Source organism: Salvelinus sp. IW2-2015, linkage group LG33 (assembly GCF_002910315.2).
Source record: "Salvelinus sp. IW2-2015 linkage group LG33, ASM291031v2, whole genome shotgun sequence".
Taxonomy (NCBI): domain Eukaryota; kingdom Metazoa; phylum Chordata; class Actinopteri; order Salmoniformes; family Salmonidae; genus Salvelinus; species Salvelinus sp. IW2-2015.
The window spans coordinates 22,415,025-22,432,596 of NC_036872.1; the positions used below are offsets into that span (position 1 = coordinate 22,415,025).

The 17,572-nt window shown below is 44.3% G+C and overlaps 2 protein-coding genes across 3 annotated transcripts; both read left to right on the forward strand.

Moving 5' to 3' along the window:
* On the forward strand, positions 1–13,344 carry LOC111957377 (transitional endoplasmic reticulum ATPase). Its single transcript, XM_023978173.2, has 17 exons — positions 1–228; positions 1,625–1,736; positions 1,940–2,112; positions 2,217–2,359; positions 5,881–6,011; positions 6,259–6,390; positions 6,573–6,675; positions 6,794–6,927; positions 7,172–7,307; positions 7,411–7,523; positions 8,704–8,868; positions 10,568–10,690; positions 10,975–11,187; positions 11,350–11,658; positions 11,859–12,014; positions 12,113–12,267; positions 12,827–13,344. Exons 1-17 carry the CDS (start codon positions 212–214, stop codon positions 12,930–12,932), a joined length of 2,421 nt encoding a protein of 806 aa, XP_023833941.1. The 5' UTR covers positions 1–211; the 3' UTR covers positions 12,933–13,344.
* A 1,213-nt stretch (positions 13,345–14,557) lies between these two features.
* Positions 14,558–17,563, forward strand: akr1a1a (aldo-keto reductase family 1, member A1a (aldehyde reductase)). Of its 2 annotated transcripts, none has more exons than XR_002876381.2 (10): positions 14,558–14,637; positions 15,472–15,585; positions 15,678–15,797; positions 15,885–16,036; positions 16,145–16,340; positions 16,418–16,467; positions 16,608–16,757; positions 16,851–16,923; positions 17,151–17,209; positions 17,417–17,447. XR_002876381.2 is itself a non-coding variant. In XM_023978174.2 (10 exons), exons 2-10 carry the CDS (start codon positions 15,505–15,507, stop codon positions 17,480–17,482), a joined length of 975 nt encoding a protein of 324 aa, XP_023833942.1. In that variant the 5' UTR covers positions 14,558–14,637; positions 15,472–15,504; the 3' UTR covers positions 17,483–17,563. The 2 variants fall into 2 exon arrangements, 1 of the variants encoding a protein (XP_023833942.1); XM_023978174.2 differs by having other exon boundaries at positions 17,123–17,209; positions 17,417–17,563.
* Positions 17,564–17,572: the final 9 nt, after the last annotated feature.

Here is a 17,572-nt window from a genome sequence, read left to right on the forward strand (position 1 = left end):
GCATCGACGAAGAAGAGGCCTTGAATGGCCTCACACTCCACTACTGTAGGTGGTGGTGTATGCACCACACGGTTGCGATCCGCCAATACAAATGTAAAGAAGAAGAGCTCAAGAGAACGTTGTGAAGTTACTTTGTGGACAAAGCTTAACAAATAGCTACAGTAGCTACTTTTTATTTATACACACTAGCTAATTCAGGAGGAGTACCACCATGGCCTCGGGAGGAGAGTAAGTATAAATAGATACAAACGTGTCATTTTTACAAGCGAATTAGCTAGCTTTGCTACTAGACTCTTATGGTATTTTACCTCAGCTAGCTAGTTAGCATATTGGATGTCATGCCATACTAACATTACGGTTTATGTAAGACTCTTACTACGAATGGATTTAGCTAGCTAGTTAGGCAACCAAGTATTAACTAACGTTAGCTCGTAACGTTGTACACTGTAATTGGGACCAGTCAATGGAATGTCCAAAACTATCGTACATGACTGACAGGCGTTTGTATCTAGCTAGCTAACGTTAGGCAACTTAACCTGACAAAACGTAGCTAGCTGGGCCTACCGGCACAGTTTGCTAACCAATGTTAACATATGTTGCTAACTAACTAGCCTGTGAGTCTCTTGCTTGACAAACTCATCCAAGGACCCATGATGATGAATTAGAGGCAGGACACATTTTTTAAATACATTACCATGTAAATGTGTTGACGTTAGTTAGCCAACTCGCTAGCTACCTCACGTTAACTAACGTAAGTGGTTGGGTAGCTAGCTAACTGTCAAAGCTGATGAAAATGCCGGCCATGTCACTAACTTACTGGCTTAGCTAAACTAACGTTAACATGTTAGCCTAACGTTACCCGTTTAGTTAGCTAGCTAATAAACGTATCATTCAAAGTGTAATGACGGTTTAGGTCATTTAGGAATATGACATATTAGCTAGCAATCTAGCATATGCAATAACGTTACCAAACTAGCTACACCTCTGTTTTAGCTGGTGTAGCTAATACATAGCCGTAACTTGACAACTTGGGATCTCAAAAGGTGTGTCCTTTTGCTGTGTCATCTGCTGCTTGGCTACTAGTAGCTAGTTAAACAACATTAGCTGGCGATGAATGAACAGTATTTCGGATTTATTTAACGTTAGCATAGCTATTTATCTGATCATGAAACAAAGTGTACAATATGAAAGTTGGCCAAGTCAAGTGATTGCGCGATGTTAACTTGCTAGCTTGGCATTTATAGACAGCTATACTTATCTATCTAGTTAGCTAGATAATGACGTTGTTAATCAATATTCCCAATAGGACAAGGATTTTGTATTTTTATTTAACCGTTATTTAACTAGGCAAGTCAGTTAAGAACAAAAATCTTATTAACACCGGCCAAACCAAACCAGGACGACGCTGGGCCAACTGTGCGCTGCCCTGTGGGACTCCCAGTCACGGACGGTTGTGATACAGCCTGGATTCGAACCAGGGTGACTGTAGTGACGCCTCTAGCACTGAGATGCAGAGCCTTTAGACCGCTGCGCCACTCGGGAGCCCAAGAATGAATGTGTATGTAGTAACTGTGAAATATCAGACAGTCAGTTTTAACTTATCGCTTTTGTTTGTTTCACCCAGATCCAAAAATGATGATCTTTCCACTGCGATTTTGAAGCAGAAGACCAGACCTAACAGATTGATTGTCGATGAATCCATCAATGAAGACAACAGTGTGGTCTCTCTCTCTCAGGTATGCACAGGTGATTGGGTGGATTTGTATCCTCATCCTCTGTTCACAGTCCCAGAATGTAATTATTCTGGCGCTAAGCAAACATGTGTTATTTTGATTCTCTGCTGCTGCTGTGGCAAAGATCTGTAAACGATCTGATCCTGCTGTACTAAAAGTGTTTAGAACATCTAGTGAAACTCATGGTGTTCATGTTCTGTTTTTAGGCAAAGATGGATGAGCTGCAGCTGTTTCGTGGAGACACAGTGCTGATGAAGGGTAAGAAGCGCAGGGAGTCAGTATGTATTGTTTTGTCTGACGACACCTGCTCTGATGAGAAGATCCGCATGAACCGTGTGGTCCGCAACAACCTCCGCGTCCGTCTGGGGGATGTCATCAGGTACACATACAGATTCGCACACACTGGAACAAACAAGTTTGTTTTTGTACATATGCCCAAAGCAAATTTAGATGAGTGATGTTTCTCTATTCTTCCTGTTGCAGTATCCAGCCGTGTCCTGATGTGAAGTATGGGAAGAGGATCCACGTTTTGCCTATTGATGATACAGTGGAGGGAATAACTGSCAATCTATTTGAGGTCTACCTCAAACCCTACTTCCTAGAGGCCTACAGGCCCATCCGCAAGGGTCAGTACACACACTAGGGATGAGCATTTGAAATGATTTCACTATTCACATAAAATATATTTTTCCGGATAGTCGTATAGTCATAATTATATATAATAATCTCTACTCTCTTGACCAATCAGAATTAGAGGTCGACCGATTTAATTAGMGCCAATTTCAAGTTTTCATAACAATCGGTAATCAGCATTTTTGGATGCCGATTACATTGCATTCCACGAGGAGACTGTGTGGCAGGCTGACCACCTGTTACGCGAGTGCAGCAAGGAGCCAAGGTAAGTTGCTAGCTAGCATTAAACTTCTCTTATAAAAAAGAATAATCAATAGTTAACTACACATGGTTGATGATATTACTAGGTTAACTAGCTTGTCCTGCGTTGCATATAATCAATGCGGTGCCTGTTAATTTTTCATCGAATCACAGCCTACTTCGCCAAATGGGGGATGATTTAACAAAAGCACATTCGCGAAAAAAACACAATCATTGCACGAATGTACCTAACRATAAACATCAATGTCTTTCTTAAAATCAATACACAGAAGTATATATTTTTTAAACCTCCATATTTAGTTAAAAGAAATTCATGTTAGCAGGCAATATTAACTATGGAAATTGTGTCACTTCTCTTGCTTTCATTGCACGCAGAGTCGGGGTATATGCAACAGTTTGGGCCACCTGGCTCGTTGCGAACTGTGTGAGGACCATTTCTTTCTAACAAAGACCGTAATTAATTTGCCAGAATTTAACARAATTATGACATAACATTGAAGGTTGCAATATTTAGACTTAGGGATAAAATACGGAACGGAATAAACGTTTTGTTTTCGAAATGATAGTTTCCGGATTTGACCATATTAATGACCAACGGCTCGTATTTCTGTGTTTATTATATTATAATTAAGTCTGTGATTTGATAGAGCAGTCTGACGCAGTGGTAGGCGGCAGCAGGTTCGTAAGCGTTCATTCAAACTTAACTGCGTTTGCCAGCAGCTCTTAGCAATGCTTGCTTCACAGCGCTGTTTATGACTTCAAGCCTATCAACTCCTGAGATTAGSCTGGCAATACTAAAGTGCCTATGAGAACATCCAATAGTCAAAGGTATATGAAATACAAATGGTATAGAGAGAAATAGTCGACGCATCATAATTCCTATAATAACTACAACCTAAACTTCTTAACTGGGAATGTTGAAGAACTGAGAATATTGAACCACCAGCTTGCATATGTTCTCATGTTCTGAGCAAGGAATTTAAACGTTATCTTTTTTACATGGCACATATTGCACTTTTACTTTCTTCTCCAACACTGTGTTTTTGCATTATTTAAATCAAATTGTGCATGTTTCATTATTTATTTGAGACTAAATAGATTTTATTTATGTATTAAGTTAAAATAAGTGCATTGTTCATTCAGTATTGTTGTAATTGTCATTATTGCAAATTTATATACACAAGGCTGGGATGGGCTACAGGACAATAGGCAAGCAGCTTGGTGAGAAGGCAACAACTGTTGGCGCAATTATTAGAAAATGGAAGAAGTTCAAGATGACYGTCAATCACCCTCGGTCTGGGGCTCCATGCAAGATCTCATCTCGTGGGGCATCAACGATCATGAGGAAGGTGAGGGATCAGCCCAGAACTACACAGCAGGACCTGGTTAATGACCTGAAGAGAGCTGGGACCACAGTCTCAAAGAAATCCATTAGTAACACACTATGTATTGCCCATGGATTAAAATCCTGCAGCGCACGCAAGGTCCCCCTGCTCAAGCCAGCGCATGTCCAGGCCCGTCTGAAGTTTGCCAATGACCATCTGGATGATCATTGAGGAATGGGAGAAGGTCATGTGGTCTGATGAGACAAAAATAAAGCTTTTTGGTCTAAACTCCACTCGCCGTGTTTGAAGGAAGAAGAAGGATGAGTACAACCCCAAGAACACCATCCCAACCGTGAAGCATGGAGGTGGAAACATAATTCTTTGGGGATGCTTTTCTGCAAAGGGGACAGGACGACTGCACCGTATTGAGGGGAGGATGGATGGGGCCATGTATCYCGAGATCTTGGCCAACAACCTCCTTCCCTCAGTAAGAGCATTGAAGATGGGTCGTGGCTGGGTCTTCCAGCATGACAACGACCCGAAACACACAGCCAGTGCAACTAAGGAGTGGCTCCGCTCCGTAAGAAGCATCTCAAGGTCCTGGAGTGGCCTAGCCAGTCTRTAGACCTGAACCCAATAGAAAATCTTTGGAGGGAGCTGATAGTCCGTATTGCCCAGCGACAGCCCCGAAACCTGAAGGATCTGGATAAGGTGTGTATGGAGGAGTGGGTCAAAATCCCTGCTGCAGTGTGTGCAAACCTGGTCAAGAACTACAGGAAACGTATGATCTCTGTAATTGCAAACAAAGGTTTCTGWACCAAATATTAAGTTCTGCTTTTCTGATGTATCAAATACTTATGTRATGCAATAAAATGCAAATGAATTACTTAAAAATCATACAATGTGATTTTCTGGATTTTTGTTTTAGATTCCGTCTCTCACAGTTGAAGTGTACCTATGATAAAAATTACAGACCTCTACATGCTTTGTAAGTAGGAAACCTGCAAAATCGGCAGTGTATCAAATACTTGTTCTCCCCACTGTATGTGTATATATATATGTATGTGTGTGTGTGTATATATATATATGTGTCGGCCGATTTATTCGGTATCAGCTTTTTTCGGTCCTCCAGTAATCGATATCGGTGTTGAAAAATCATAATCGGTCGACCTCTAATCAGAATGATGCCGCAGCAGACAGTGTACAGTTGTTTTCAGGGTGCTATTCCGGTAGTTTTTAGCTAACAGTAGTCTAGGCTAACAGTGAACGTGAAGTCTAATGTTCGCCATAATAGAACAGATTATATATATATTTAAAATGTTTTCTGGTTAGTGTTTTGCATTAATCTGTGTCAGGTCTTGTGGGGACCCTTGGTTGGTGTGTGCCTGTAGGCTAACTGCTATTTGAAGTGGGGAAAATGGCATACCGCTGTCAGGGCTGACCAGAGGGCTAAATGAGCTATGATCGTCAAATGCCCTCATGTAAAGCGCAACCCATAACCCACGAGAGAGAATTTGTTTGAAAATAAAACATTAACTTTGTGTGTGCTCAGAACTAGGCTGCATTTACAGTAGTGCTGTTAACAATGAACTGTCAAAGCCATGGGACTTTGACAGTGCTCAATGCGCCGTACATAAACACTACATTCTAAAGTTTGTTGTTTTATTAAATTAAGCATTTCACATGTCATGGTGTATCTTGTGTGTAACATGGACAATTTCATTTAAACAGCTTTTTCATGGTTAAAACAGGCCTAAAAAATGATCCCAAAATGTGTTCAAATACGAATGTCTGTTTGGATGTCTGGATAGTCGATTAACTGTGCCCATCCCTAACACACACCTGTTACCAATCGTTTTGTTTCAAAACAGCACCGGTGAACAATTGTTTGTTCTATATTTGATTCTGTAATATGTCATTGTGTGTAGGTGATATCTTCCTGGTTCGGGGGGGTATGCGTGCGGTGGAGTTCAAGTTGGTGGAGACTGACCCCAACCCTTACTGCATCGTTGCTCCCGATACCGTCATCCACTGTGAGGGAGAGCCTATCAGGAGAGAGGTGSGTCACAACCTCAACCAATTGCTTGTGGGCAGAGCACTCTTAATTTAGCCTATGTAAATCTAGGCGTTGTACTTTTAGCCAATTAGCGTTGCTTTTCTCCAGGTCCACAGCTAGAGGCTCGGGTGGGAATATGTAATGAATCGGGACCTATGTATCCTGAAGTCCCTGCCAATACTTAGCCCTAGTAAGCAAACCTATTCTCAAGCCTCAGACTTATATCTGTGTGTGTTTTCTGTGTGTGTAGGATGAGGAGGAGTCCCTGAATGAGGTGGGCTATGACGATATCGGAGGAGTGAGGAAGCAGCTGGCTCAGATCAAGGAGATGGTGGAGCTGCCACTCAGACACCCTGCACTATTCAAGGCTATAGGAGTCAAGGTAACGCACACAGTTCACTATCTTCAAGGCCTTGTTAGTCTACACACTTTCTTGAACAGTAAGGAGTTTAAAAACATGCTTTCCAGACTTGAAAGTCAACAATTTCAATTGGCTTAAGAAGTAAGCATTTTTCACTATTAGAAATGTTCTAATGACTGACATGCACCTGTACTCCCCTCCAGCCCCCCCGTGGTATCCTGCTGTATGGACCCCCCGGTACAGGAAAGACCCTGATTGCCAGAGCTGTCGCTAATGAGACCGGAGCCTTCTTCTTCCTCATCAACGGTGAGATTCTAAACCTTACCCTTTCCCTGGCAGAGGTTCAGTGTTCATGATATGTCATTGTACTCTTGCTGTTTTGATTTGCTCTGTATGGCCCTTCTGTCTGTGTGCCTGTCCGTAGGTCCTGAGATCATGAGTAAGCTGGCTGGAGAGAGTGAGAGCAACTTGAGGAAGGCCTTCGAAGAGGCTGAGAAGAACTCTCCTGCCATCATCTTCATTGATGAGCTGGATGCTATCGCTCCAAAGAGAGAGAAGGTGTGGGGGAGAGAGAATGGGTATTAACGGTGTCCATCGGTTGATGTGCAGACCAGGAGAATAAAAATGGAATACAAAGGAACCGGAAAAATCCTTCTAAAGGGTCACCCAACTATGACATTGTATCACTTCAATAAAAACAAAGTCCAGCAGCTATGAACTGATCTGACATTTTCTGTAGACCCATGATTAGATGGAGAGGCATATCCTGCTGTTGTTGACATGTGTGTGTGTGTGTTTGTAGACCCATGGAGAAGTGGAGAGGCGTATCGTGTCTCAGCTGCTGACCCTGATGGACGGGCTGAAGCAGAGGGCTCATGTCATTGTCATGGCAGCCACCAACAGACCCAACAGCATAGACGCTGCACTTAGGAGATTTGGTACGTATATACACTTTTTACCGGTTGGTTACAGGGTGTTTTGATGTTTTTATTGTGCAGTTATATTTGTTGCTTTAATGCTCCAACGTGCTTGTGCCTCCAGGGCGTTTTGACAGGGAGGTGGACATTGGAATCCCTGATGCTACAGGCAGACTGGAAATCCTGCAGATCCACACCAAGAACATGAAACTGAATGACGATGTTGACCTTGAACAGGTGTGTGCTGACTCTTGGCTTGTGTCCCAAATGGCATCCTATTCCCTACCGCCCTGGTCAAAAGTGCTGCACTGAGGCCTCCCGCAGCGTTCTAAGGTACTGCATTGTAGTGCTTGTTGCATCACTARAGACCCGGGTTCGATCCCAGGTTGTGTCACAACCGGCCGTGACCGGGAGTCCCATAGGGCGCCGCACAATTGGCCCAGTGTCGTTAAGGGGAAGGTTGGGCCGGTGGGGGCTTTACTTGGCTCATCACGCTGTAGCGACTCCTTGTGGCGGGCCGGGCGCTTGCAAGCTGTTTGGCGGGTCGTCAGTTGAACAGTGTTTACTCCGATACATTGGTGCAGCTGGCTTCTGGGTTAAGCGGGCAGGTGTTAAGAAACGCGGTTTGGCGGGTCATGTTTTGGAGGACATATGACTCGACCTTCGTCTCTCCTCAGCCCGTTACGGAGTGTGCAGCAATGAGACAAGACTCAAATTGGATCGCAGTTGGAGATCACGAAAAAGGGGGTAAAATACCCKAAAAAATTAGTTCTGCGCTGGGACAAGGAGAATAATTGTCAGATAAGAAGAATATAGATTTAAGTTGTCCGAATGGACAAGTAAAAAAAAATCACATCACAATATCGAATAATTATTCCGATCAGAATTGGATAAGAGAGGCCAACATTGGAACAATATTCATAGATTACTCCCATCCACCAACCCAATCCACAACACCCTAGTAAAACCCAAGTCTAATTGATGGTAATAGTGCTCACTGTTGTCCCTTGTGGCTGATTTTGAAGGCGGACATCGGGAAATAAACGTCCAATTTCAACGTCAATCTTGACCCTGAGTAGCCTACATTTTTGTCAGATTATCTATGGTAAAAAAAATCGTAATGCTTTTTATTTTTAAAAGTGGTTCTTTGCTTCATACAGTGATGTAAAAATGGTGTTGGATAATTTTATTTGGGGACAAGTGACTTGAGCTTTTGCACAAAATAAAAAATCTGTCCTACTTGTCCAATGGACAAGTGGCAAAAAAAGTTGTCAATCCCTGATTGAAGGAATAGGGTGCCACATCCTGGGTGTGTGTCTTGTTAGGTGGCCGACACACATTTCCCACACCCATTGAACTGGTAGCATTGTGTTCCGAGGCTGGCGTGGGTGTTAACTCCCCCTGTATCTCCGTGTAGGTGGCTAATGAGACCCACGGTCACGTGGGTGCTGACCTGGCTGCCCTGTGCTCTGAGGCTGCTCTCCAGGCCATCAGGAAGAAGATGGACCTAATCGACTTGGAGGACGAGACCATCGATGCGGAGGTCATGAACTCCCTGGCCGTTACCATGGACGACTTCAGGGTAGGAAACACACTACCAAGTGTTGACTGTCACTACCTAGGGTAGACTACACAGTCTACCACAACCTAGTACATAATAACTATACAACTCCTGGTTATGTATACAGTTGAGGTCGGAAGTTTACATACACCTTAGCCAAATACATTTAAACTCAGCTTTTCACAATTCCTGACATTTAATCCTAGTAAAAATTCCCTGTCTTAGGTCAGTTTAGGATCACCATTTATTTTAAGAATGTGAAATGTCAGAATAATAGTAGATTTATTTCAGCTTTTATTTCTTTCATCACATTCCCAGTGGGTCAGAAGTTTACATATACTCAATTAGTATTTGGTAGCATTGCCTTTCAATTGTTTAACTTGGGTCAATGTTTCGGGTAGCCTTCCACAAGCTTCCCACAATAAGTTGGGTGAATTTTGGCCTTCTCCTGACAAAGCTGCTGTAACTGAGTCAGGTTTGTAGGCCTCCTTGCTCGCACACACTTTTTCAGTTCTGCCACATATTTTCTATAGGATTGGGTCAGGGCTTTTGATGGCCACTCCAATACCTTGACTTTGTTGTCCTTAAGCCATTTTGCCACAACTTTGGAAGTATGCTTGGGGTCATTGTCCATTTGGAGACCCAGTTGCGACCAAGCTTTACTTCCTGACTAATGTCTTGAGATGTTGCTTGAATATATCCACATAATTTTCCTCCTCATGATGCCATCTATTTTGTGAAGTGCACCAGTCCTCCTGCAGCAAAGCACCCCACAACATGATGCTGCCACCCCCGTGCTTCACGGTTGGGATGGTGTTCTTCGGCTTGCAAGCCTCCCCCTTTTTCCTCCAAACATAACAATGGCATTATGGCCAAACAGTTCTATTTTTGTTTCATCAGACCAGAGGACATTTCTCCAAAAAGTACGTCTTTTGTCCCATGTGCAGTTGCAAACCGTAGTCTGGCTTTTTTATGGCGGTTTTGGAGCAGTGGCTTCTTCCTTGCTTTACTGTGGATATAGATATTTGTACCTGTTTCCTCCAGCATCTTCACAAGGTCCTTTGCTGCCGTTCTGGGATTGATTTGCACTTTCCGCACCAAAGTACGTTCATCTCTAGGAGACAGAACGCGTCTCCTTCCTGAGCGGTATGACGGCTATGTGGTCCCGTGGTGTTTATACTTGCGTACTATTGCTTATACTGTTGAACGTGGTACCTTCAGGCATTTGGAAATTGCCCCCAAATATGAACCGGACTTGTGGAGATATACAAACATTTTTCTGAGGTCTTGGCTGATTTCTTTGGATTTTCCCATGATGTCAAGCAAAGAGGCACTGTTTGAAGGTAGGCCTTGAAATACATCCACAGGTACACTTCCAATTGACTCAAATGATGTCAATTAGCCTATCAGAAGCTTCTAAAGCCATGATGGAATTTTCTGGAATTTTCCAAGCTTTTTAAAGGCACAGTCAACTTAGTGTATGTAAACTTCTGACCCACTGGTAATTGTGATAGTGAAATAATCTGTCTGTAAATAATTGTTGGAAAAATTACTTGTGTCATGCACAAAGTAGATGTCCTAACCGACTTGCCGAAACAATAGTTTGTTAACAAGAAATGTGTGGAGTGGTTGAAAAATGAGTTTAATGACTCCAACCTAAGTGTATGTAAACTTCTGACTTCAACTGTATATGATATTAAACGTGTGTTTTGTATTTCAGTGGGCTCTGAGCCAGAGTAACCCATCAGCTCTAAGGGAGACGGTGGTAGAGGTTCCTAACATTACCTGGGGGGACATTGGAGGACTGGAAGATGTCAAGAGGGAGTTGCAGGAACTGGTGCAGGTACGATGCGCGCGCACACACAAACACATTTAAAATGCTTTATTTGAATCCACAAATCACAGTAGTCGAAGGATTCAAACATTTCATAAGTCATGGATATATGGACACTTGTGGATGAAAAAAAAGCACCTTCTCCATACAGCAAGGCTGCCCGTGACCGTTAACACAGAGCAGTATCTCGCTAGCTGCTCTGCCTTCGTCCTATGCAGGCCTGCAATCACACCCGTGCACAAAGTTGAACCTTACACACATTGTCATACCTTATCTCTATCTTTCCCCTATAGTACCCAGTGGAGCACCCTGATAAGTTCCTGAAGTTCGGTATGACCCCGTCTAAGGGAGTGTTGTTCTACGGGCCCCCGGGTTGCGGTAAGACCCTGCTGGCCAAGGCCATCGCCAACGAGTGCCAGGCCAACTTCATCTCCATCAAAGGACCTGAGCTTCTCACCATGTGGTTCGGAGAGTCTGAGGCTAACGTCAGGGAGATCTTTGACAAGGTATGACATAGAAGTGACTCGCCAAAGTTAACATTTGTATTCGTGCGCTATGGTAGGTCATAAATAAACATGTAGAAAAACAGTGGTCTTGGCATTGAACCCTGTGGTACACCATTTTCAATAGTATATGGTGTAATCTACTGTGTTTTTCTGTGTGTACAGGCTCGCCAGGCAGCCCCGTGTGTGTTGTTCTTTGACGAGCTGGACTCCATAGCGAAGGCCCGTGGGGGTAACGTGGGAGACGGTGGCGGAGCGGCCGACCGTGTCATCAACCAGATCCTGACTGAGATGGACGGCATGTCCAGCAAAAAGAACGTCTTCATCATCGGCGCCACCAATCGCCCTGATATCATTGATCCTGCCATCCTTCGACCCGGCCGTCTGGACCAGCTTATTTACATCCCTCTGCCTGACGAGAAGAGCAGGATCAACATTCTCAAGGCTAACCTCCGCAAGAGCCCCATTAGCAAGGTAAAACACACACCGCTCATAAACACTACATCTTTCTACACCTGTCATCATGCTAATGTAGCAAGAGCCCGATGGTAGTTGTGTTATGTAACTAGATTTAGTGACTCACACCAATATGTAATATGTTTCAGGTGCTATAGATCTGTCATATTACCCTGACGTTGATTGGTTACACTCTGTCTCCTCCCTCTATCCTATAGGATGTTGATCTGGACTTCCTGGCTAAGATGACCAATGGGTTCTCGGGTGCTGACCTTACAGAAATCTGCCAGCGGGCCTGTAAGCTGGCCATCAGAGAGTGCATCGAGAACGAGATTCGCCGAGAGAGGGAGAGGCAGACCAACCCTTCTGCTATGGTCAGTTCACACACGGCACACCTCGTTCACGCCATCTCTCTCTCGGTCTACTATTCTTTTTCAATTACCTTCCTCCCTCCCTCTATTCCCGTCTCCAGGAGGTGGAGGAGGATGACCCTGTGCCAGAGATCAGGAAGGACCACTTTGAGGAGGCCATGCGATTCGCCCGCCGCTCCGTCAGCGACAATGACATCCGCAAATACGAGATGTTTGCCCAGACACTGCAGCAGAGCCGAGGCTTTGGCAGCTTCAGGTACGTGTGTGTGTGACAGTGTTTAATGTGCTATAATTATGCAATAATGCCCGAGGGGTTGTGGTATATTTAAGCAATAAGGCCAGAGGAGGTGTGGTATATTGCCAATATATCAGACCGTATACCACGGGTACAACAAAACATTTGTTTTTACTGCTCTAATTACATTGGTAACCAGTTTATAATAGCAATATAAGGCACCTCTGGGGTTTGTGGTATATTGGCAATATACCACACCCCCTCGTGCCTTTATTGCTTAATTATAAACTGGGTGGTTCAAGCCCTGAGTGCTGATTGGCTGACAGCCATGGTATGTCAGACCGTATAACAGAACAGCCCTTAGCCGTGGTGTATTGGCCATCTACCACACCCTCTCTGGCCTTATTGCTAAAATATGCCACGGCTAAGGGCTGTTCTTAGGCGCGAAGTTCCTGGATACAGCCCTTAGCTGTGGTATATTGGCCATATATACATACGGCTTTAATGCTGTTTCAGCCAATCAGCATCCAGGACCCTAACTACCTGGTTTATAATGGTGACTATTGTCTTTCTCTCACAGGTTCCCATCCAGTGCTGCAGGGGGCAGTGGTCCAAGCCAGGGTACCGGGGGAACTGGCGGGGGGCCAGTGTTTAACGAGGATAACGATGACGACCTGTATGGATAGATGGACTGACGGATGGTGCCCAGCTCTTATGTGATCACACCTGTACAAACATTCAAACCTGATTGACTTTTTAGGACTCATCTTTCTTTCATGTGTTTTTGTTGTATGATTCCTCTCTGGTGGCGAAAGCGTGTAGCTACCTGGTTTGATCCTTCCTCAAACTGGAAGCTTCCGGTTTCTACAGACCACGCTCAGGCGTTTCTTTTACTGCCTGCTACGGGAAAGCGGGGCAGTGGATAGAGGTGAAAAGTTAAAGATGATTGGTTGACTTTGGGGGGGGGTGAGTGGCCTCAGTTTATTATCACAACCCTATGTTTACCAGCTATAAGAAAGAAAAAAATTGCAAWTTTTTTTATGAATAGTAGCATGTAATGTATGACGACAAGTTTGAAAATAAAATCTCACAAAATTACTGTAGTTTGATGATATTGAAAACTGTTCCACACTAGGTTCACCATAACAAAGTTGTCAAACCAGTTTGTCATTATTTTAGATGAGATGTCAGAGGTTCAACTTACTATGTGGGACCAGGTATCAAACCCAGGCCATCTGCATGCTTTAGGACTGTGTTAGCCCACTGAGCTAAAAAGCCTATGTATTTGCTCTGGGAGCTAACGTGAGCCCTCAGGTCTACAGGGCTAGTCCTAACACAAGCTTGTTCACTGAACTAACTCTGTTTTCTAGTGGTCACTAAACGTCCCATGGCACTCGAATTGAGTAGAAGTCTAAACCCTAGTGTCCTTCCCAACCTGGTCACCATACCACTATGGCCACCTAATCATCCTGGCCTTCAATGGTCTCATATAGCATTAAATACCTGTAAATTACAATGGAAAGGAGTTGCGTGCACGAGCTGTCATGAATGTGTGACCTGTCATGAATATTTGTATTCAAAATGGTGGGCATTATTCAATGTCTACAATCCTGTATCTGACCACACTGTCACATTTACTAGGCCAAACCCATCCCAGGTTGCATAACAAAACAGACATTTAAAGGTCAAATTTTGTGAGCACTGTCTGGGAGTGGTTTGAGTGGGGAGGGAAAACTGAAAATTAACTGTTATTGGCAGAGGTTTGGAACTCTTTCTTATTGGTCCATTATTGCCGTGTTCAAGCGCTAGTCGAAACTTGAAAATGTCCGACTTGCTAATTGGTTGAACGCGACGTGTATAATAACTACAACCAGTTAGCAAGTCGGAAATTTCAGAGTTCCTACTAGCACGTGAACTAATAACTAATTTACTGCATGGTGATGTCACCATGGAAGGCCAAAACTCCATCCCACAAAAACAGGCTGAGATTTCAAGTGGTCTTTTCAAATGGCTCTCACACTAAAAGTGAAAATTATGAAATGGCTCAATTTCACAGTATTATTCCAACTTCAGAGTGGAAATATATATAAGACAGACTGCACTGGACCTTTAAGGTTGGCTCTTTTCTTGTTTTGACACATGATGTTGAGTGTCAATGTTCTAATTCATGAGACCATGAGTGTGTTATTCTGAGACTGAAAATGGGTTATTTACATGTGGGCTGTTCATTGACTGTTGGTGCTCTGTAGATGACTATAGTTAGTTTTAGAAGTTTCCCAACCGTTTGGGTTACAGATAAACAGATCCATCCAGACTTTGACCTCTGTCTGTTTAAAACCAGCCTGACTACTGAGCATCACACACACTCTGACACTCACAGAAGTCTGATTGGTAAGAACTATCACTCCTCACATTCTTACTCTAGCATGATACACACGGACATAACTTCTCACATTAGAGAACCTTCTCTCTTTCCACAGGGGGAAAGGCACCAGGGTGTTAGTGTGACTGATATGTACTATTGTGTATCTCTTCTCAGTTCTATCTTACATCACTATTTGCTCACATTGTGGTTCAGGCAATGGTGGACACGGTTACAGACTCCTAATCTACTGGAACAAACTACATTTAAACTGTAAAGCTGAAGCTGAAAGAAGTAGCAGATGGGGGGGATTCTGATTTGATCAGCATGACCTCAGACCACTCAACCTATTTTAGGCATTGTACTATACTTTAATACAATACTGTATCACGTGACATAGAGGATTATAATGCTATGATGTTAATCAGTAATGTGTTCCCATAAAGCCAGCCTGTGACTGTCATATAGTTGGATCAGCTATTTAGGTATAGAAACTAGGTTCTTATAGAGTTACGTTATGAAAGGTTCAGAAAGAGTTTGAAAGAGAGAGACTGAGAGAAAAGAGAGGATTTGCCTGTTTTAACTGTTGTATGAATATTTTAGGTATATTATCTTTCTCATTATATGTCACACATCTGAGTCCCCTGTGCTGAGTTAATGAATTCAAACATGAGTGATAATCAGTAACACAGCATTAAGACTTAGTCATGGTGATTTGCAACTGACACCAGGTCAACTGGGTCATACTCAGAGATCTATAGTGATGGTTTAGCCTCCAGAGCTGGACACCATGTTACTACCTCATATAACATTTAATTCGTCCATTCATGATGTGTGTTTCTGTGTGCTTGTCTGTCTGCCAGTTTGCCTGCCTTTCAGAACCTCTGGACTGAACCATGAGTTCTTGCGTGACCCTGTCGTCAGGGCATAAGATTCCCCTGGTGGGGCTGGGGACCTGGAAGAGTGCCCCTGGACAGGTCAAAATGCTATTAATTCTCATTCAAAAAACGAACATCCACACAGATAACCTAAACCTTAACGTGTGTGTTGACTATCTGTGTCACTGTAGGTGAAGCAGGCTGTGCTGACGGCTCTAGACTGTGGCTACAGACACATTGATTGTGCTGCTGCGTACAGTAATGAGCAGGAGGTCGGGGAGGCACTGGCTCTGAGGCTGGGACCAGGAAAGGTGAGCCACACACTTTTTGATCAGAGCACTAGGAAAACCCTTCTGGAAAGCTGTGCATGTGTGTTGATCCCCTGTTTTGCCCCCCAGGCCCTGCGTCGTGAGGATGTATTTCTGACCTCTAAGCTGTGGAACACCCAGCATCACCCTGACGATGTAGAGACCGCCTGTAGGAAGAGTCTAATACACCTGGGACTGAACTACCTGGACCTCTACCTCATGCATTGGCCCATGGCCTTCCAGTGAGCAACACACACACCCCTACTCGCACCTCAATATGACTACACATTTGTACTAGAAACCCGTCCCAGACATGTTATGGTCCTCTGAGCTGCCTGTGTATTCTCCAGGCGTGGGACAGAGCTGATGCCCAAGCGGGCCGATGGGAGTGTGTGTTACGATGACATACACTACCAGGAAACATGGGTTGCCATGGAGAGCCTGGTTGATAAGGGGCTGGTCCGAGCCATCGGTCTGTCCAACTTCAACGCCAGACAGACAGACGATGTCATCAGCATCGCCAAACACAAGCCTGTAGTCAACCAGGTATGGGACTGTGTGTGTACAGTATGTCTGTGTAATATTCTCTGACTATGTGTGTTGGTGTAACTGTGTCTTTGTAGGTGGAGTGTCACCCATACCTGTCCCAGGCCAAGCTGCTGAGTCACTGCAGGTAGGTTTGTGTGTGTGTGTAAGGTAGATTGTGTAGTGGTGTGTGTGCCCCTGTGTATGTCTGTAGGTTTGTGTAACTGTGTGTGTATTCCACGGTTGTAGGTGTGTGTGTGTGTGTGTAATAGTTTGCGTATGTTCCAGGTCGGTAGGTGTATGTGTGACGGCCTACAGCCCCCTGGGTAGTGGTGACAGGCCCTGGGCCTCGCCTGATGAACCCTGCCTGCTGCAGGACCCTGGACTGGGGGCTATCGCCCTCCGCCACAGCATGACCCCTGCTCAGGTCATACTCAGGTAACACAGTACACTGTAACACACAAACATCTCCGTGTAACTAGCCACAGTGTAATGAGCAATTCTCAGGTGAGTGTCTGTCTGTGTCTCCAGGTGGCAGGTACAGAGAGGGGTAGTCTGCATCCCCAAAAGTGTCACCCCCTCCAGGATCCAGCAGAACCTACAGGTGAGGATAGCGCCATCTAGTGGAATGAATACACATTGACCTGCATGATTTTTGACCAGTTTGGAAACTACGAACCTCTTCCCCAAAATGCGACTTTTTACGAGATCCAGGGCCGGCTGAGTCTAGTAAACTACAGGTTACAATTCTGTGCAGCTACTGTGATTGTTTTCTAGATTGGGCGTTTGTGTCTGATTGACAGGTGTTTGACTTCTCTCTGTCGGATGAAGACATGAAGCAGATGGAGTCATTCAGCAGAAACGAGAGGTACATCGTCCCAGCTGTGGAGGTAAGTTCCAATTGTCTCAGATGAGACCTCAGGGTGCATGTCAATAGTCTTATACGGCCTCCTCCCCGGGTCACAACTAGACAGGTGAAGGAGAGTAGATGTGGATACCATATGAGACTACTGAGATGCAGCCAAATTTAGCTGAGTTTCAGTTGAGACATGGGGTTTTCCGGTGTTACAGAATGGAACTGTGTGTTCTCTTCACAGAGGGACGGAAAGAGAGTGTGGAGGGACGCAGAACACCCCCATTTCCCCTTCAATGATCCGTACTGACCCCACATCTAGAGACAGATCAACTGACCCCACATCTAGAGACAGATCAACTGACCCCACATCTAGAGACAGATCAACTGACCCCACATC

Excerpts from the sequence above, each read along its gene's own strand:
- akr1a1a (XM_023978174.2), top strand. The coding sequence starts at position 15,505 with ATGAGTTCTTGCGTGACCCTGTCGTCAGGGCATAAGATTCCCCTGGTG. Across the intron at positions 15,586-15,677 it reads GGAAGAGTGCCCCTGGACAG|GTGAAGCAGGCTGTGCTGAC; the intron begins GTCAAAATGCTA and ends GTGTCACTGTAG. Across the intron at positions 16,037-16,144 it reads CATTGGCCCATGGCCTTCCA|GCGTGGGACAGAGCTGATGC; the intron begins GTGAGCAACACA and ends TGTATTCTCCAG.